The sequence below is a fragment of the Emys orbicularis genome, chromosome 3, assembly GCF_028017835.1.
Source record: "Emys orbicularis isolate rEmyOrb1 chromosome 3, rEmyOrb1.hap1, whole genome shotgun sequence".
NCBI lineage: Eukaryota > Metazoa > Chordata > Testudines > Emydidae > Emys > Emys orbicularis.
Window position 1 is genome coordinate 196,988,720 of NC_088685.1, and position 21,499 is coordinate 197,010,218.

At 44.5% G+C, this 21,499-nt stretch overlaps 1 protein-coding gene across 1 annotated transcript in view; it reads right to left on the bottom strand.

Annotated features, from left to right (window-relative positions):
* Positions 1–21,499, bottom strand: part of BFSP1 (beaded filament structural protein 1) — a 48,914-nt gene that overhangs the window by 19,350 nt on the left and 8,065 nt on the right. Inside the window, exon 2 of the mRNA XM_065401986.1 lies at positions 15,265–15,325. Within this exon, the coding sequence (XP_065258058.1) occupies positions 15,265–15,325 (61 nt within the window). The remainder of the gene's footprint in view (positions 1–15,264; positions 15,326–21,499) is intronic.

Genomic DNA, 21,499 nt, shown 5'->3' on the forward strand with positions numbered 1-21,499 from the left:
CTGGTGTCCGTGAGATCAGAACCAGGCCCATTCAATATAATTGATTTCGTCATCTATGATAATCCCAATGTTGATACAAAGGCTGATGATTAGTTCTCAGGAAAGTGTGTTCCACTTCAGTGGTTCTCAAACTTGGGCCGCTGTTTGTTCAGGGAAAGCCCCTGGCGGGCCGGGCCGGTTTGTTTACCTGCCCCGTCCGCAGGTTCGGCCGATCGCGGCTCCCACTGGCTGCAGTTCGCTGCTCCAGGCCAATGGGGACTGCGGAAAGCAGCGCGGGCCGAGGGATGTGCTGGCCCCCCTTCCCACAGCCCCCATTGGCCTGGAGCGGCGAACCGTGGCCAGTGGGAACCGCAATCGGCCGAACCTGTGGACACGGCAGGTAAACAAACCGACCCGGCCCGCCAGGGGCTTTTCCTGAACAAGCGGCAGCCCAAGTTTGAGAGCCACTGTTCTACTTCACACAAAACCTAACCTGACACAATTAAAAAATCATCATGGGAAACTAAGATCTGATCTATACTTAACCATTAGGGCCACGTAGCTATGGTGCTAAAGAGGTTTGAAAAATTCAGACCCCAGAGTGCCACAGCTATGCCCACTGAACCCCCAGTGTAGATGCAGCAAGGTCGATGGAAGAATGCTTCCTTTGACCTAGCTACCATCAATCCGGGAGGGGAAGCGCCTACAGCAATGGAAAAAACCCCTTTCCATCCCTGTGAGAAGTGTCTATACTATGGCACTACAGCAACATAGTCACAGCATCGTACCTAAACTGCTGTGGCATCTGTAGCATAGACATGGTCTGAATAAATACCTGACTATACAGAGGAACATGTGACACTGGCTATGCATAAAGCACTGTCAAATGCACAAAGGAAACAGAAAATACGGGAACAAACATTTCCCCCTAATCGACTTCAGTCAGAGTAACACTAGATGTTGCTTGTAACAATAGGATCTTAAGGGGCGGGGGGGAGGGGGCGGAAACAGATTTTTAAACATATGGCATCCCTTTAAAACTCACCACTTTCAATTATCAGAGGTAAATATCTGGCACAATGATCAGATCATGTGCAGTGAATTAAACACTCACCTCTCTGGGCAGGGCATGTGACTGTGGTGAAAGAGGGATTTCCTTTTTTACATGTACAGCAAACTAATCACCAGGGCTGATATGCTATTGAGAAATGTGTTGATGCTTGTGATTTTCATTATGCCATTGACTCATCCAGCCAGGTTTGCTGATGCACCAATAAAACCACCGTGAACTTTTTTTACTTTAGTGCTAGTTAACTGCACTGCGAGCAAATGCCGCTAATTAAAACAGACCATGACCAGAATATTCTAAGCCAGTCATCAGGAATTTGTGGAGCATTTATGCAGCCTTAATGATTTCCTATTGAGAGAAAGATCAGCACAACAATGATAGTGTTAGGAGTCTTGTGGGGGAAGCAGACATCCCCAATTAGCAAGGATTTTTGTATGTAATGAGCAAAATCTAGTTTTCAGCTTTTCAAATGTTTGCCCAAGAGAGAAAATGTGTTCGCAGTTTTTCTTTTTAAATAAGCTAGATTTAGCTATGCATTCACTGAACCCTCACACTGTATCAAAACAACACAGCATCCAGTTATTTTCTTCTCAACTTTGCATCATTCTTTCATTATTCTTTATGTGCATTTCAAAAAAAAAATCTTTAGATACTGACTCCAGCAGTGGTCAAGGGCCCAGATCTTCAATGGTATTTAGAACATAACTCCCATTGATAAATACCTTTGAGGATCAGAGCCATTTTCAAGCAATAGCAATGAGATAGGACAAGTTCAGTGCTCCGCAGAACTGTTGTTTAATGCTTCTGTACATTGATGTGTTCTTCCCTATTTGTAAAGATTCCTGCGTGTATATAACTCAATCAGGCTTCATCCTGAGTACTATGCACAGAAAATGAACTGCAAAGCAGAATGGACTTATCTTTCTGAGTAAAAGCCACTGCATTCTTACATCTATAAATTGACCTGAATGTACCCAAATACTAGTTTAAGCATAAGGTGATGGATATGGGGATGTGAATTCTGTGTCACTGATAAATATGGACAATGCAATCATGTCAAATGCCAGAACTTTGCTCTCAGCGTAATATGCATCTCATATCTGCTGTCTGCCCTGCTGTAGAGAATACTGCTGTCAAGAACCTGCTAAGATGTATAACGTCCTCCATGTCATTTGATATAATATGAAATGTATCAGTGGCACAGAATTTTACCACACACACATACATGTATAGAGTAAACTGTTTGCAAAATGGCTTTCATGACAGGGCTTGGATCCCTGTTTGTTGTTAATGGAGAGAGGTACAAAATTTACAAACAACAAATCATTCACTAAACTGAGCCCCTTTTCCTAGTCAGCAGTAGTCTGCAAACACACAGTAAGCCTCTTCATTATTCAGATGGATCAGTGAATGTTGTGTCTGAACAAATTTCTTCCTAAAGATTGCTCACAAACTGGTTGCCTCGGTGAACGTTCTATTGCTCATTTGATAGTTTGCTCTCTGCGGTTTGTCGTCTTTGTCAGCTGATTGTTTTTGTTCCCTGATTGCGTTACCTAATATTGATAATCACCTCTGTCTGTGTGAAAGATGCCATCTTCACTGACACACTAGGAACCTCCAGAGCTAAGTGCATAGCTTGAGCTAAAGCTCTCAACCTATAGCTCCAGCAGACTCAGCCACAGAGAGAGACCTCTAACACACATTCACACTCTGATAATGAGAAGGGATTTAGTAGAAGTTGTATCCATGAGTGTGGTACATTAGCGTGCTACATTTTGCTCTCTCTTTTTATGTTCCTCTTCATCGATAAGGCACAAGAGAAAAATGCCAGAGATGGCCACCAGACCCCTGCCATGTCTGCCCACACCTTCACAGGCATCATGTTTCCCAGCAACAAATTTGTTTTTCGGGTTTTCATATGTTTTAAGTGAAAAACAAATTTCTGCAAAAAAATGGAGATAAGCCAAATCTCCAAACTGTGAAACTGCCTTAAACAAAATCTTTGAGTGAACCTTTGTGAAAATGTGTCCTCACTTTCACCCATCTCTGATCACTATGAGCCAGATCCTGTTCAGACCAGGTGATCACAATGGTCCCTTCTGAATCTGTGGCACTAGAGCCTAGCCTGTATCAGACCAGTGGTTGGTAATCTCCAGGAAGGGTCTAGGGAGCAGGAACCTTTCTCCTCAGCTGGCAGAATGGCTGCAGAGCTGCTCGGGGGAGGCTACTTCTGCCCAATGGCTGAACTAGCACCCCATGACCCAGCACCCCATGATTTAGTTGGGAATTGGTCCTGCTTTGAGCAGGGGGTTGGACTAGATGACCTCCTGAGGTCCCTTCCAACCCTGATATTCTATGATTCTATGACCCTGTGTGAAAGGGGAGGACTGAGGATCCAGGCAGCACACAGTTCATGCTCTACCTTGCCCCCCATCCAACCCTGCATTGTCACAGATAGGCCAATGGAAGTGGGCTCTGAACCACATGTCGAGGTTCATGCTGTGCCACTTTTGAAAATGCACTCCCTGTGCAGCGGAACCATACTGGTTCTGATGCCGGAGAGACCTCCATGCCTCCAGAGATGGCTCTGGATTTGCCTTTCCATTTGGTGAGCTTATAACATACCCATAACACTTGTTCTAAATGAGCTCAAATATACTGGCAAATTCTAAGCACATGATCTCTTGGAAATATGGAGGAGAAGGGATGATCTGGACATTAAAAAGTACAAGTCATTCAAATGATCCCTGTTTGCGCAAAGCCACTTCTGCATTTTGCAGAGGGAAGGAAAAACACTGTTTAATATGCCAGAAACGGGACAGAAACATGAAAGATGAAAGATTAGCAATGAAAATAGAGCTGGGAAGGAGACAATCTATTTTTCTTAATTCAAAGAAGAAAGCAAACAGCAAAGTAGGATAAATTTGATTTTTTTCTTAATTTCATATACCTGGCTTTGAAAAACCTTTTCTAAAGATGTTAATGGACTTTTCCAACTCTTTGCCATGCAAACCATTATTTGTTCTACTGGCTTAATTCTGTAAAGTGCACATCTAAGGTAACACTTCACCTGAAAAGAAACCATACAGTTTTCTTCCTTTGCTATGGAAACTAGATTTGCACAGTGAGGGGCCAGTCCTTAGATGGAGTTGAGTTCCTCCTGCAGCAGGCTGAGTGCCTTCAGTTTTCATGGAGGTCCATGAGAATTGAAGCTGCTGAGCATATTACAGGATCAGGACCTTGGGGCTCTTATTTAAACGCACATTTTTCTCCACTCATCTTCTAGAGGGATAGACAGACATGTTGACTGCATGGTATTCATTTAAAAGAGATACAAAACTTATGATTTGCAAGTGGATGGACTTTTGCTGACTACTTGTGCATAGACTCCAAACACAGTCGGAAGATAAACTCTTTTGGGCACAGAAAGGAATAATGAAAGTATTAAAGCCAACTCTAAACACACTGGGCCAGATTCTGCCATCCTTACATGTGTTAGGCCAGAGCGTCAGATGGCATAAACTGGCATAGCTACATTGACTTCCAAAGACACTACATTGACTGCTAAGAGATGCTCTAGCTAGCCTAGCACAACCAGACATCATGTGCTTGATGCAGGAATCACTGGGTGAAATTCTATGGCCTGTGTTATGCAGAAAGGCAGCCCAGATGGTCATAATGGTCTCTTTAAGGACTTCAAATCTATAAATCTATGAATTAGTCAGTGCTTAATTTGTGCCAGGGCTTTCCAGGGCTGAGCCCCGGCACCTCTAGGCTTGGCAGTTCATAGCCCTGGCATGTCTGGGCTTGCTATATCAGTTATTAACATAAAAAAATTGCTTGAGCCCCAGTAACTAATTGCTTGAAGTCTGGCACCTGTTTCATTACAAATTAAGCACTGGAATCAGTGTAGCCAGCTGAGACTCTGGTTTGTTGAACTTACTTGGTAAGTAATCCTATTGAAATCAATGCGACGTCTCCTAGAGTAAGGTATTAGTCAGTGTGTATGTGGATGACAGAATCCAGCCATTTACTCAGAAAACAGGGAGTAGCTTTCTTCAGTGCATAGTAAACAGCAATTACTTGCTTTGATGAGATAAGTTGGGAGAACTGCTGAGCTAGAGGCTACTCAATCTTTTGCCACTTCTGATACCTTAATTATTTTTCTGCCTTTACATCCTCTGCTAACAAAGCTATTTCTTATTCATAGGTGCTGGGTCTACAGAGCACACATTCACTAAAATCAGACAAATAAAGGTCCATAAGGTAAAAGAGATTGTGAGGAATGTAGCTGATTGTTACTGATTGCTCTGTAGCATAGTTCTCTATGAATAGATTCCTATTTAGAAAGCACATAGATTTCTCAGAGGATTCGTTGCTACCCTAGTGCCTGGGGTACCTTAAAATGGACTCAGGGAAAGCCAAGCAACTGACACTGGGATTTTCCTTGTACTTTCAACAACAAAAAATAGCCAGAACAAATGAATAAAGAATTCACTAATACATCAGTCTTTACGTACAGATTCTCACCCACTTCCTCGATGGTGTTGATTTAACCTTGGTTTATTGCCAGTAGTAAGGCAAAACTCCTATTGATCTCAAGTAGAAAAGGATTCCAGAAGTAGTTGGCCCAATATCTGCTCCCATTTCTTGGTTCTCTTGTCCCTTTCACATTCCTATGATTGCCTGCCCAGGAAGGTACCATTCACCATGAGGAAGGGGAGCAGAATCGAACGCTAGGTAACATGGCTAGGAGAACACACATTGATACTCCCTCTTCTTGAGTTAAGAACACAAGAACATAAGAACGGCCGTACTGGGTCAGACCAAAGGTCCATCTAGCCCAGTATCCTGTCTACCGACAGTGGCCAATGCCAGGTGCCCCAGAGGGAGTGAACCTAACAGGTAATGATCAAGTGATCTCTCTCCTGCCATCCATCTCCATCCTCTGACAAACAGAGGCTAGGGACACCATTCCTTACCCATCCTGGCTAATAGCCATTAATGGACTTAACCTCCATGAATTTATCTAGTTCTCTTTTAAACGCTGTTATAGTCCTAGCCTTCACAACCTCCTCAGGTAAGGAGTTCCTCAAGTTGACTGTGCGCTGTGTGAAGAAGAACTTCCTTTTATTTGTTTTAAACCTGCTGTCTATTAATTTCATTTGGTGATCCCTAGCTCTTGTATTACGGGAATAAGTAAATAACTTTTCCTTATCCACTTTCTCCACATCACTCATGATTTTATATACCTCTATCATATCCCCCCCTTATTATTAGATAACACGGAATATGAATAGAGTGGATGATTTAATTTAGAAATACTGGGCCAGATTTTTTCTCTCTCTCTCTCCTTCCCCCCCCTCCCCCCCATTAGGACTGAATATAACTCTTTAAAACAGTGCAAACTCAGTGTGTTGCAGCCAAATTGACCCAATGTGACAAAGAATGTGAAGAGAAGAATTTTTTCATTTGCTTATATACCAATATTAGGAGACTGGGTTACAAGTAAGAGAAATTGGAAAGTCTCATTGATGAAAAAAATTGGATATAATTGATATTACTAATACCTACAGGGACAATTACTGTGATTGGAATGTTTACAGCACTGTTACAACCAGTTGAGGACAGTTAGAATGGGTTAATTTCCCAAAGCTAAGAAAAATTATGAATGAAATTGATTGGGAAGGAAAATTTGGACAGAAAAATGTGAAGGAAAATTGGGAGTTACTTAAAAAGAGTTTATAGATGACCAACTTTGACTAAAAAGCCCACCCTGTTTAGTGATGAAGTGAAGGCAGTAATTAGAAATATAAAAACAATTTATAACAAATGGCAAAAAGGGAAAATATATAGCAATCAATATACATTAGATGTTATGAAATACAGAAAATTGACAAGGAAGCTAAAGACATCACAGAAAAATTCATGGCTGGCAGGGCTATGGTCAATAAAAAGTTTCTTACAATATATTTGAAACAAAGGAAATTCTAGTAATGGTACAGTTATAGGTCTATTATTAGATGGAGATGGTAAAATTGTTAATAATGATGCGGAAAAGGAAGAAGTGTTCAATAAATATTTTGTTCTGTTTTTGGAAACAAGCAGGATGATATACTTGGACCACCTGAGAATGAAGAAGTACTACCTAGTTCATTAGTAACTAAGGATGATGTTAAACAATATTTAATTGGGAAAACCATTTTTATATCAGCAAACCCAAATAATGTGCACTCAAGAGTCCTGAAAGAGTTGGCTGAGAAGATATCTGGCCTCTTAATGTTAAAATTTAATATATTTTGGAATATCAGGGAAATTCCAGAAGACTGGAAGAGTGCTAATGTGGTGCCAATATTCACAAAGGGCAAGTGGAATATCTTTCGTAACTACAGGCTGTTTAGCCTGTTATCAATCATGGATAAAATAATGGAAAATCTGATACAGGATTCAGTTGATAAAGACTGAAAGAATATGAATGTAATTAATGCAAGTCAACATGTTTTTTATTGAAAATAGGTCTTGTCAAGCAAACCTGATTTCATTTTTTGATAGATGTAGTATTCTTAGACTTGTATAAGTCATTTGATTTAGTACCACACAACATTCTGACTGAAACATTAGCATTATACAATATTAATAAAACACAAATGAAATAGATTAGGAACTTGTTAAGTGACAGATGTGAAAAAGTAGTTGCCAATGGAGAATTATCATGGAAAGAGGGTGTTTTTAGTGGGGTCCCTCAGGGATCAGTACTAAGTCGATGCTATTCAACGTTTTCATCAGTCATGGCTGGTAAAATTTGCAGATGACACAAAGATTGGCAGAGAGGTAAATGATGATGATGGCAGGGCAGTAACATAGAGCAATCTGGATCTCCTGATAAGCTGGGCCCATTTAAACAAAACATATTTTAATAAAGCCTACTGCAAGGTCATGCATTTAGGAACAAGGCAGGCAGGCCCTACCTACAGAATGAGGGATGTATCCTGGAAAACAGTGACTGAAAAGGATTCAGGGATATTGTAGACAAGCAACGCAACATGGGCTCCCAGTACAGTATTGTGGCAAAAACCTAATGTGATCCTTGGACATGTAAACAGGGGAGTAGCAAATAGGAGTAGGGAGGTGATTTTACCTCTGTATTTGGTATTGATGAGACTGATACTGGAATACTACATGCAATTCCAGTGCACGCATTTTTAAAAGCATGTTGAAAAATTGGAAAAGTTGAAGAAAAGAGACACAGAAATTATTCAAAGACTGGAGAAAATGCCTTATAGAGAGACGTAAACAGCTCAATCTGTTTAGTTTATCAAAACGATTGAGAGGTGACTTCATTAAAGTGTGCAAGTACCTTCACCAGGAGCAAATACTGAGTGCTAAAGGGCTCTTCATTTAGCAGAGCAAGGCAAAACAAGAACCAATGGTTGGAAGCCGAAGCCAGACAAATTCAAATTAGACGTAAGGCTCAAACTTTTAACAGTCCGGATGACTAACCATTGGAACCAACAACCAAGGGAAGGGCTGGATTCTTCATCTCTTGATGTCTTCAGATCAAGACTGGATGCCTTTCTGGAAGATGTGCTTTAGCCAAACACAAGTTATTGGGCTCAATAAAGGGGTAACTGGGTGAGATTTAATGGCCTGTGACATACAGGAGACCAAAGCAGATGATATAATGGTCCCTTCTGGCCTTAAACATTATGAATGTATGCAATCCACTTGCATATGATTAGAGTAGAGTTTAAGATTTCAGGGGCATGCATAAACAGTGGATCAGTCTGACAGAGTCATGTTCTGGGTCAGGCCTGCACAACTCGTAAAGCGGTGAGGGCCATATTACTCCAAAGAAAACAGCTGAGGGCCGTAACCCCCTGAGCGCCGCCAAACCCCCCCACCAGTGCCACCCGCCCCACGGAAACAAACCCTCCTTCCCCAGCGCCGCCCCACCGAAACAGCAGTATTGAACCTCGGTAATATGTTATAGCGGGCCCCTAAGGTAGTATAATTAAGGTAAAAGAAAAATGTCTTTTTGCTAGAAGTAGAATAAGAGCTTCCCCCCACTTTGTAATTAATTGCCCTGTTGAATGAATGAGGTGTGAATGAGGAAGGCGTGGAAGGCAGGCACCTCCAGACAGCTGCAACCCTTGGAGAGGGCAGGGCCGGCTCTAGGATTTTTGCCGCCCCAAGCAAAAAAATTTTTGGCCGCCTCCCCTTTCTTTTTCGTGCCCCTCTGCCCCCGGCCCCACCCCAACTCCACCCTTCCAAACCCCTTCCCCAAATCCCCAGCACCGCCTCCTCCCCCGGCGTGCCGCATTTCTCCCCCCCCATTGCTTCCTGCGGGCCCCCCGCGACCTCCCGCCTTAGCTCACCTCCGCTCCGCCTCCTCCCCCAGGCGCGCCAGCGCTCCGCTTCTCCCCCCTCCCTCTCAGGCGAGGGAGGGCAGAGAAGTGGAGCAGCGGCGTGTTCAGGGGAGCAGGTGGAGCAGAGGTGAGCTAGGGTGAGGGGGAGCAGGAAGTAACGGGAGGGTAGAGGAACCGCTCCCCGGTCCAGCTCACCTCCGCTCCACCACCACCGCCTCCCCCGAGCGCCCGCCGCTCGGCTTCTCCTCCCTCCCAGCCTTGCTGTGCGAAATAGCGGTTTCGCACGTGGCAAGCCTGGGAGGGAGGGGGGAGAAGCGGAGTGGCAGCGCGTTCAGGGGAGCAGGCGGAGCGGAGGTGAGCTAGGGTGGGGGGCACAGGAAGTAACGGGGGGGTAGAGGAACCACTCCCCGCTCCAGCTCACCTCCGCCACCTCCCCCGAGCGCCCCACCGCTTGGCTTCTCCTCTCTCCCAGCCTCGCTGCGCGAAACAGCTCTTTCGCGCGCGGCAAGCCTGGGAGGGAGGGAGGAGAAGCGGAGCGGCGGCGGTGCGCTCAGGGGAGCAGGCGGAAGCAGAGCGGAGGCGAGCTGGGGTGGCGAGGGCACTTTTTCCCCATGCCCCGGAGTCGGCACCTATGATGGCCAGCACCAGAATGCTGCAACTAGAAATGTGCCGCCCCAAGCACCTGCTTGTTTTGCTGGTGCCTGCAGCCGGCCCTGGGAGAGGGGATGGGAGCCAGACCAGATCAGTAGAACAGGTCAGCCACCGACTCACCACTGGCCTCCTCAGCCCCCCTGCCCTGGCTCGCTTACTCACCCTCCGCCACTGCCTGCTCGCTCGCCTCCTCAGACCCCCACCCCTCCGGCTCGCCGGCTCACCTGCCCCCCCGCCACTGCCCGCCCGCTCGCCTACTCAGCCCCTCCTCCCCCGCCACCGGCTCACCTGCCCCCCCTGCTACTGCCCGCCCACTCGCCTCCTCAGCCCTCCACCCGCCCGGCTCGCCTACTCATTCCCCGCCACTGCCCGCCCGCTCGCCTACTCAGCCTCCCTCCCTCACTCACCGCTTGCCTACTCATCCCCCCACGGGCCGCACAGTGAGCCCATCTACTCAACCCCCGCGGGCCTCACAGTGAGCCCCCGCGGGCCGCATGCGGCCCCCGGGCCGCATGTTGTGCAGGCTTGTTCTGGGTAGATGTTTAATTTCCTTAGGCCTTGTCTACACTTCAGAGTTTTGTTGCTAAAAGGCAGCTTTTGGTGACAAAACAGTGGAGTGTACACATAGCAATGCCACTTTTGGTGACAAAACTCTTCCATTTCAATGACAAAATAAAACCACCTCGACGAGAGGCATAGAGCTTTTTTGCAGCAAAGTTAAAACGACAAAGTGTCAGTGTAGACACTGCCGTTCATTATACCGCCAGAACTGGCCTCCCCCAGTATCCCACCATGCCTGCCATGACCGTTCTGCTCACTGTTTTGAACTCAGCATCCCTGCAGGCATGCACCCCTCCCCTTTCAAAGCTCTGTTCTGACAGCTGAGCCTGCTGCTCTACTCTGGGCAACAAAGCAAATCATTAAAGTGGAATGCTCCTGCTCTCTGCCACACTAGGAACACAGACGCAGGCAGGCAGGGACAGATGTGTGTGTGCCTGTGAGGGAGAGAGAGAGAGATAGAGAGAGGCTGCTGTGCTGAGCCAGGGAGGGAGGTGGGGGCTGATGTCAGAGGTGTTCCCCTTCCCCAGGATTGGTTGCTTCTGGCAGTTGTCTGAACTTACGGAGACAGCATGCGGACACACACACTCTCCCCCAACACACACTCTGTCTCTGTCTCCCCCCCACGCTCCCTGTCACACACTCTTCCCCTTCCCCCACCTACTTCAGTTGAAAAGTGGCTGGCAATCTACTAGGATGCCCATGGAATAATGGGATTGAGAAATCTGCATCATGTGATGCTGTACCTGCCCCATGAAGCATTACAAACCCTTCTCAACGCACCCTGCAGCCAGGTGCACAGTGGGATAGCTACCACAGTGCACTGCTCTCTGTGTCGATGCTAGTGTGGATGCGCTCTGCCGACACAAGGAGCATAGTGTGGACGTGCAACCGTGGTTTAATTAAAGCGCTTTAATTACAATGGCATAACTTTTGGTGAAAAAACTCTGCGGTGTAGACATAGCCTTAGCATAGCATAGCATTGAAAGAAAAATCGATGGAGAAAAAGGGCTGCTAATTGACTGTCTTTTGATAAATGTCTACTCAGGCTCAGCTTAAACATTATCTTGAATAGTTTATAGAACAAATAAATTCAGGCTGGATAGCAGACCCTCCCCTCCTCTCCAATAGAGTCTAAGTAGTGTTGAAGCTAGTACTATAAGTATAGTACGGTTGCATCATAATGTCATAAGCCACTGAGTTAGTATGAATGGCCTAAATGGCATTGCATATGATGTCCCTTGTGAGCAAGTTCCCATCTAATCATGTCTACTGTTTCCAGGGGCAAGTCTGGGAATGGGGAAAACACAGTCACTTATTTTTTCCCTAGGGGATAAAGGATACAGAAGAAACTGGTTAGAGCAAGAAACTTCAGAATTTTTGAATCTATCAGTTGCCCCGTTTGGCCCCCCATTACTGGAATATCTGAGTGCTCTATAATCTTTAATGTATTTATCCTTACAGCACCCTTGTGAGGTAGGGAGGTGCTATTCTAGCTTGTTAGCTGTTTCCAGGAAGAAATGGGTAAGTGTCGGACGGTAGTTGAAGACAGAAGAATCCAGGAAACAAAGCTGCCAGGAAATGTTACATTTTAACGTCTTTAGCAACAGCGCTAGTAACTCAGGGCTCAGTCCGACAGCTGGACTTGGTGCAGAATCACACCGTCCCAGAAGGAGCACTGGGAAGCATTCTCACCACTAGAGTCCCCGCAGGTGCTGAGCTGCATGCACTCTACTATACCCCTGTTTAGGATGCATTTTACTGCCTACTGTGCAGTCAGATGGATCCACTGGCAGCTCTAGGAGACGGGTAGCGATAGGCCATCTTCTCCCTGTCCCTAGGGGAGTAAGCTGGGAGTCCCTGTGCTTGCTTAATGCAGGAACTGGAATTTTGCATGTCTCAAGTCAGGATCAGACAAGTGGCAACAAAGCTGCTTGTGGCCACCCCGTCACTGAGAACCTGCAAAAGAGTCGGGCTGACTCTGGCCCTTTGCCGTTAAATACCAGGCGTGAAATCCTGGCTCCACTTCAATCAATGGGAAAACTCCCGTTGACTTCAGTGGGGCCAGGATTTCACCACGGCACTAGGTTTAGGCACCCAACTCCCACTGATTTTGAATGGTACTTTATAAATCCCAGCTCAAGTCATTATGCTGTTCACCACTAACATATTTTGAGGCACTGTAAAAACTGCTCCACAAATGAAAGACATTTGTTATCTCCGTGATAAGAACTAGGGAGCTTGGCACTAACTCTTTGTAATATTCATCTGCTATTTTCTGTGTTTTCCCTTAATAGTCTTATGTTCATTTTATCACCATTTGGCTAAACTGTATGATTTACAGAATAGCTTCAGCATTCTGCCCACATTTGGGTCCCACATCTTGGGCTCATGATTGTCTAGCACAGTTTGAGGACCGGGGATTATTCTTTGACATGGAAACAGGACAACACTGGTACAGGGCCAAGATAGGGAACTGTGTTATGGCCTTCCGGAGGTATTGACCCACCTGCACTCCAAAACCAAAATCAAGCTTCCATCAGTGGGTTGTTCACCTCCTTAAAGGTAAGCCTCTGCTCAAGGGTTCTGATTACAACAGCATTCAAGGTATGCCAGAGATCAGGCCCTTCAAAATCCTCTTAATCTGCAGGAATTGAGGAATGAAACGTCTATTTTTTTTGTTAACGGGAGCTTGGTGTTGTTTAATGGACTTGACATTTTCCTGCAGGATAGGATACAGTTTTAATCCTCAAAGCCAGATAATCTCCTTGAAGCTCCCAGACTGTCATAACAGGACTGACAAACCCGTGAGTGGAGAGACTCATGCAGTTTTCTCTGACCAGGAGCTCAATAATTACAATACATCAGATTAAAGGGATTTCTTTGATCATTGAGCTGACTGTTTAAAAAACATGACACTACACATAAAGATGGGATCTCTGTTAAGTGAGATCCCTTCCATAGTAAGAAGAACTGCTAATCTATATAACAACATTCCAGGATTCTCCTTCTGTCTGTGTGTCACTCTGAACCCTAGAAGGTTTGTTGAGTCAGTGTGAAGTGATGGAAACAGCTACAAGCATGGCTGCGAGCCATTTTTGTTTAGAATATCACCAGGTTCAATCACCACTGGGATCTGTGGTCTGTTATCCAATTTTTAAGTTCTCAGCCATTTTTGGCTTTTTTTTTTAACACACCTGACTTTACAGATTACACCAATGTGACAGCATTGGCTTTCAGCTATTAGTGGTCAATAAATGCAAAAAGAACAAAACAATGATTAGGGAAAACAGCCCTTTTTCTAGGATCACTTTGCTTGCCTCTGGCCCGGAGCTCTTTTCTTAATGAGCTCATTGGTATGGTGCTTTCAACCATGCAGACAGTGGCAGTTTACAGCAACCAGAACAGTCATTTTTATTTCTCTCCACCTTATAGCCAAAATGATACATATTCATACTTAGATGTAACTTTCTTTGCTCCGCTTTTCCACATCATTATCATCATATCAGTAAACCTCTCCCGCAGGTGGCCAGAGGCACACAACAGCAAGAGATATACAGTGGGAATGCTTTGCAGGGCAATTCTTAGTGAAGGATCCTTACAAGATGTGTAGCTTGCAATAAAGGTCTGTCAAGGGCTTAAAAACTCCCAGGCAAATGAGGGACTGCACAAGAAACATCACCCATCTGTAGAGGAAATTAGTTTAAAATCTGTTCTCTTGGGCTTTCATTTCTCTTATTTATTGATTGGTGACTATATCTGGCTTGATATTAAGGAACCCTACCGACAATGAATGTTTCCAACTGTAAAACAGTGCAGCCATCGTCTGTTCTATTGACCTGGTCCTGAATTCCGTTCTCAGGCAAAACTCCCATTTACTTCAGTAAACTCAGAATTGTGCTTAATAGCCCGAATCCAGCTAAACACTTACTAATGCACCTAACTGTAACTTAAAGGGGCCCGTGTTACTGGATCAGTTACAAAGTTTATATTCCATGGGTCTAGGGAAGTGCAGGATAACAAAGGAAACAATAAGTCCAGTTAATGATCAGATAGGTCTCTCTCTAAGGGCCTAATCCAAAACCTATTCCCACAGACTGCAGTATGTTTAGGATCAGGCTCTAAGGGCCAGATTTTCAAAGGTATTTAAGTGCCTAAAGATGCATAGTCACCTAATGGCATTCTCATAAGGGCCTAAGCAGGTTAGGTGCCTAATTCATATTGAAATCAACCTTTGAAAATCTGTGCCGAAGGGCTCCCCTTCAGAGTTTACAGGATGAAAAGAAATCACTCAGGACTGGAGAATGAGGAAAGGTCCCAAATTCTCACACTATCCTAGATTCTGATTTCTTAATGCTATTGACAATAAAGTTACCTGCACACACTAATAGCTTATGGCCAGAAATAGAAGAGAGGATGGGAACTGTCCTTTCATGATTTGTGGGGGCACCAATAAGTGTGACTATGGGAGAAAAAGTAATATTATATAATATTACCAAAATAAATTCCATCAGAACTAAAATAACTGCTTAAAAATTAATCGAACCAAACTGAATGGACATCAAAGCAATTTTGTCTAGTAAGTGAAATGAAAGGAAGCAGCTGATGCAAACAACACACTTCCTACTGTAACAGGCTCACCTTATTAAGGCGTTCAAGGGTCTCTTTTAGCATCTGCTGATATTCACGTTCATTTCTGTACCTGCAAATAGGACAAAGAAGATGAAGTCGAGTGGCTTATCTCTTCACATACTGTGTCTCCATCTACAATATCTTGCAGTATAGAAGTGTCACATTTAAGTTGACTATGAATCTTGACCAGGCCCACAAGGTTTATTCATAACTTAACCATAGATCTTTGGCTTCAGATGGTGAGTGTAATTCTTGTTTTGATTAGGCCCCTCTAGTCTTTTCATCAAGCAACAAACACAATGAAGTGGATGGACATTTGCCATGACTTCTCCAAAGAAAGTCCAATATTTATTTCCAATAAAATGTCAGTGATTTACATTATACAAAACTATATCAGACAAACACTGCTCACCATTTAAAAGTCACTATTTACCAATAGTTACCAGACTCGATAGCTGAGATATCACAATATTTCATTCTGCTGGTGGAGGAGATAACTGTGACAGTGTATCTGGGATAATCCGGTGTGGTAGAGTAACCACTGATAAATGTTGACATTTTAGTTGTGCCCACGGTAAATAATGTTGCAATTTGTGGTGCACAGTTGATTTCAATGGGAGTTTCATCTGAATAAGAAGTGTAGAATGAGGATACATTTTGATTTTCTTGGGGTTTGAGTCTTTTTTAGTATTACGCACCATTTTATATTGTTCATAAACTCCAGTGCAGATTTTAATGAGCACATTATTTAACATTGCCTGCTGAAACTAGAAAACGCATGAACTTTTATATGCCATTATAATATACTCCTATGTATATGTACAGAAACACACACATATGTATATGCGAAATTTCCTATATTAGAGAAAAATTGGAAATAAATAAATAAGAAAATGATGTAGTTTATGCTTTGTTTCTCTCTGAATTAAGATAAACATGGCATAAAAGGTTATATTTTAAGAATGTCAGCTTTGTATTGTAACGTACAAAGAATCCTCTCATAAAGAGATTTTTCTCATGGATAGAAACCACCATCACTATCCCTAAAGGGTGATTGATTGATTGTAGTTCTTTCTTTGGAGATGGCACAAAAGAATCCTGTTGCAGACTCTTCTCCTCTTTTCCTTTAAGAAAAGCAAGACTGTAAATAAACTGCTTAACCAGAGAAGTAATTTAATGAGATGCTGCAATTAAAAAAACAATTAGAAACATATTACAATCCTGAGCAACCAGATTTTATCATCAAACACCGAACAAATTGCTCATCAAAGTCAGGCTGTTGCTGATGGCTGAAGAGTGAGATAGACACAGCCTGGCTGCTTATTCCTCGCTCCCTGAAGTAATTTCTACTACAGAAGTACAGAAAACAAAATTGTCATCTTTTCATCATCTACTTTAAACATTTTAAAATATGGGTAGTTAGCCTGGGGAATGGAAAGCTTCTGTTTATCTATAGAGTAGGTGTAACATAGGCTATGGTAGTGAACACTGCCTGAGGCTTAACCTAGGAGGAAAGCATCAAAGAGTTAGAAGAAAGTTCTCGCGTCCTAATAATTTAATCCTTCATCTCTCTCCTGAAATCATCAGTTCCTTCCAGGTGAATTCATGGTTTCCAAGGCACCTGTCCAGTCACTAGGAAATTCCTTTCATTCAACGCTAGATTCATTCGCTCCTGTGGAAGCTGTCCCACTTTGTATAAAATACTTAACTATTCATTGGAGCAGAGACTGGAACCTGGGTCTCCCAGGAGAGTGCACTAACCACTAGGCCAGAGTGTCATTCTCAGTCTCTTTCTGACCCAATGACTATTGAGAGATAGAAAGAGACCCACTCCCAGCAAACCCTATAGCTCTGTGGTTAGGGCACTCACCTGGGAGGAGGAAGACTCTGCTCCCAGTGAGACAGCATGGGTACTTGCACCCTGATCTCCCACATCTTGCGTGAGTGCACTGACCACTGGGCTACTGAGTATAAGGGGACTCCTCCTTCTCAATGTTTCTTGAGAAAGGACTGATCTGGCTTAGGCACCTAATTCCAGGAAAGGTTTCACAGCTATGACTCCTGAGCAGAGGAAGGCACCCCCTCCAGCCTAGGGGGTGGGGGTGGGGCATAGGTCACACTCCTCTCCTTGGCATTTACCACTGCCTAACTTAGGCAGCTCCCTGCTCAGCACACTGGCTTCTGTGCATCCCATTGTTAAGGCTCCTGATTCTCCCCAGGCATCTCAGTGGGGGCGTCTGGGTGCCGAACTCGAGGCTGAGGATTCCAGGAGGTGGCAGGGTGGCTGAAGTTAAGTATCACCTTGCTGAGCTTAACTACCTTTTCTGGGTCTAGCCCCAAGTGACTCACGCCAAGTCACACAGGAAGTTTATGGCGGAGCTGGGAGTTGAAAGCGGGTTGCCCCACGTCCTAAGCTAGAACCCCGCAACTGGGCTATCCTGTCTCTTTCTCTGCAGCCCCCCACTTCCCCCCACGCAGACAGTCTACAAAAGTGAAAGGGATGGGATGGGGCTAAATAAGCCTCCTTACTCCCTGCACAGTGTTGCAAGGGGCAGGACCCAATGCTATTATTCGGTACCAGTAGTGAACTGGGAACTGCCTGCAAACTGGTAAAAAAAATGAAAAAGTTGCTTAGTTTCACTCTCGCTTCCGTACGTTCATGACTTTCTTCTGCTGAAATGCTGTTCTGTAGCTTCCTACAGCAGAGCTTGTCAGTAAATCACAATCGCTGTCCAAATGTTTCCCAGTGCACCAGCAAAGCCATTCATCCTCTCAGTTAAGACCATATTCATTATGGAGCTTTATTAAACTGCTGACCTAAAACAAATTTTGTTGAACCTTGTAAATCTCTTCAATGTGCAGTTGACAACAAACAGTTCATTAATTTGCATAGATATATTCTGGCAACTGGGAAAGAATGAAAATCATACAGCCATGATAAAATGCTGCTCTCTCAGTAATTTAACTGACTGAATTCAACAGAGATGAGGCTGACAGAGTCTGAATCCAGATCTCAACCCCACCACAATTCAGGGCTGCTCTGATCTGGGAGGGGGGGAGATATCTGATTCCGGCTCATTGCTTGAATTTCCATATAGCCCCATTAACTGAAATATATTTAGCAGCCATTTCCGTCATTGTCCTTTAGCCCAAAAGCTAGTGGCATAAGAAGGCTGTTATAACACACATACGTTACTCCACTCCACACTCCCTTGTGAGTTCACGTATCATCTGAGGATAAAGCTTTACACTCAATATACTGTGATGTTAGCGTGACCACCTTTTGGAAGAGATTTAAATCAATTGCCATTCTGTTCTGCTCTTCTCTGTACACTAAGAGATCTTTGCGACTTCTGAAAATGTCTTTCACACATACACATCACATGTTTAAATGCATGGTTACTGCACTGGCTTTATACACTTGCTATACTGCCGGGATCTTATGGTATTTGTTGCTTATAAAGCTCATTTCCCATAAGAAAGGCGCGATATAAAACAAAATTCTATTCTATTCTCTTTCTCTCTAGCTGTTTCTTCTATTGTGGAGCCCAATCATGCAAAAAATGTGCATCAATAAAAAAATACATGGGAAACTATGCTGAAGAAGTGCAATGACCAGTTGACTATCCCCAAAGGTGAACAAATCACATGCTAACCAAGATTTTCAAAGTGACTAGTATTTTCTATGCCATTTTTTAGTGCCCAACTGAAGACCACCTTAAAGGGATCTGATTTTCAGAGGGTGGGAAATCAGTGCTTTCTGAAAACAGGCCCCTTTAAGTTGCCTTCAGTTGGGCACCGAGAAATTGTGACACTCAAAATCTCTAGTCACTTTTGAAAATCTTGAACGGCGAAAGGGCAAGCCAGTCAGGGGACAGACTGACTGGTGTACCCGTGCTGATATGGTACGTATGTGAGGGGCTGAAACTGACGAGCTGAAGGCCAAGGTCTGCAAAGTCATCTTTTGACCCTCATGAAGCAGATAAAGATACTGAGATCCTTATTCCTGATATAAATGGGATCCTTAGCTGGCAGTGTGGATCCAGGGCTGGACAGTGGACAGTGGACTGGACAATGTTCTTCATGCCTTGTCTACTGCCAAGCAGCAAGCAGAAGAAGTCAGCAATGGAGGGGCTGCTGCTTCACTTGTGTTCCTGCATATAGGGTATTAGTTGCCATAGGAATAGGGAAAAGCTAGTAGGTGTCCTTTGAAGAAGCTGCCTGATTCAAGTAAGCTAGAGCAGGCCTTTAAAAGATCCACCACCACATTGCTTTCCTCTTTCAGCTGTCAGAGAGCTACCAATATGGGAATTCTGCCACCGTACCCCAGAGTTCAGATATTTAGCAGAATCCATGAGCACTCCCATTAGCTGATGGCATCTGCCTATTGAATGTGAGGGACATGTACAGTCTAGGAGTTATAACTGGACTTGTCTCCACTTCTGAAATGCCAGGCTTCAGCAGTGGCTAGAAATATCTATTCCCTTCTGCAGTGGACAAGCAGAGTGAACCTGTTCCTCACAGATGTAGACCTAGCCACAATGATCCACATCTTTGTTATTCAAGGCTGTACTACAGCCATGTTCTCTCCCTGGCACGGACACTGGGAGGCTTCTAGTAGTTGAGTGTGGCTCAAAATGCAGCATCTTGTCTCCTAAGCAGAACAGTAGACAAGAAAACATCACAGCATTACTCAGCATTCAGCCACTCAGTGCTGGATTCAATTCATGGTCCTGGTCCTGGCCTTCAACGTTAGATGCCTAAAAGCTGCCTCTCCCCTGACTCACTCCAAGAATATTAAAATCAGCAAGGAAGATGAAGATGAAGGTACCTGGGATGAAGCTTGCCAGAGCTGGAGACAAAACATTTTCAGTAAAGGATGCGCAGCAGAGAAACTCTGATGTACAGGAGGTCAGGATGACCCCATGTCTTGTCTCCTTATGGCACAATGGAGGAGACATGTACTTTCACTAACCTTTTCTCAATAGAAACAGCAATGCTTTGGCTGGTAAGTCCTTCTTCCCCATAGATACCTCTGCCAAAGAAAAGACAAACTATGGAATGCAAGTCCTACCAGGATGATGCACAAGCCTAAAATACTTGCATTTCGTCTTGCAGTACCTGTGATTGGCAGACTAAGAATATACATGACATAGCTTATACTGCTTATCTCTGAAGTACTGACTACTACTTGAATTAACAGGAACAATGAGCCCAATCCCAAAATCTTCCTTATTTAGTTCTTACTATATACCACTCTCAATGAAGTAGTGTCACTGCTATGCTGCCCCTTTTGGTAGGGTCCTACCAAATTCATGGTCCACTTGGGTCAATTTCACAGTCATAGGATTTTAAAAATAGTAAATTTCATCATTTCAGCTATTTAAATCTGAAATTTCACCGTGTTGTAACTGTAGGGGTCCTGACCCAAAAAGGAGTTGGGGGGTCACAAGGTTATTGTAGGGGGGGTTGCGGTACTGCTACCCTTCCTTCTGCACTGCTGCTGGCGGTGGTGCTGCCTTCAGATCTGGGCAGCTGGAGAGCAGCGGCTGCTAGCTGGGAGAGGCAGAGGCCGCCGCCAGCAGCAGCGCAGAAGTCAGGATGGCATGGTATGTGGTATTGCCACCCTTCCTTCTGTGCTACTGCCTGCAGAGCTGGGCCCGCACGCATCAGCCTCCACTTTCTGGCCACCCCGCTCTGAAGGCAGCAGCGCAGAAGGAAGGGTGGCATGGTATGGTATTGCCACCCTTACTTCTGTGCTGCTGCTGGTGGGGTGCTGCATTCAGAGCTGGGCGCCCAGCCAACAGCCATCACTTTCCAGCCACCCAGCTCTGAAGGCAGTGCAGAAGTAAGGGTGGCAATACTGTACCCCCCCTAAAATAACCTTGCAACCCCCCTGCAACTCCCTTTTGGGTCAGGACCCCCAGTTTGAGAAATGCTGTTAAATCTGTATAGCATAGGGTAAACGCACACAAAAGACCAGATTTGATGGGAGGAGGCCAGATTTCATGGTGACGTGTTTCCATGGCCGTGTTTTTGGTAGGGCCCTAATTATGTGCCTTATGTGCAAAGGCATCCCTCTTCTAGGTGGTGTCACGTTTTGGGGTGCAATATAGACCCCCTGAGGGGTGGTGTTACCGCCTCTCCTGTAACTTGATTGCCTTAGAATGCTTTGCTGTTGTGGCTCTGTCTGAATGCTTCCAGCCAGCATACAACCATGCACTTGAATGTCTTTAAGCAGCTC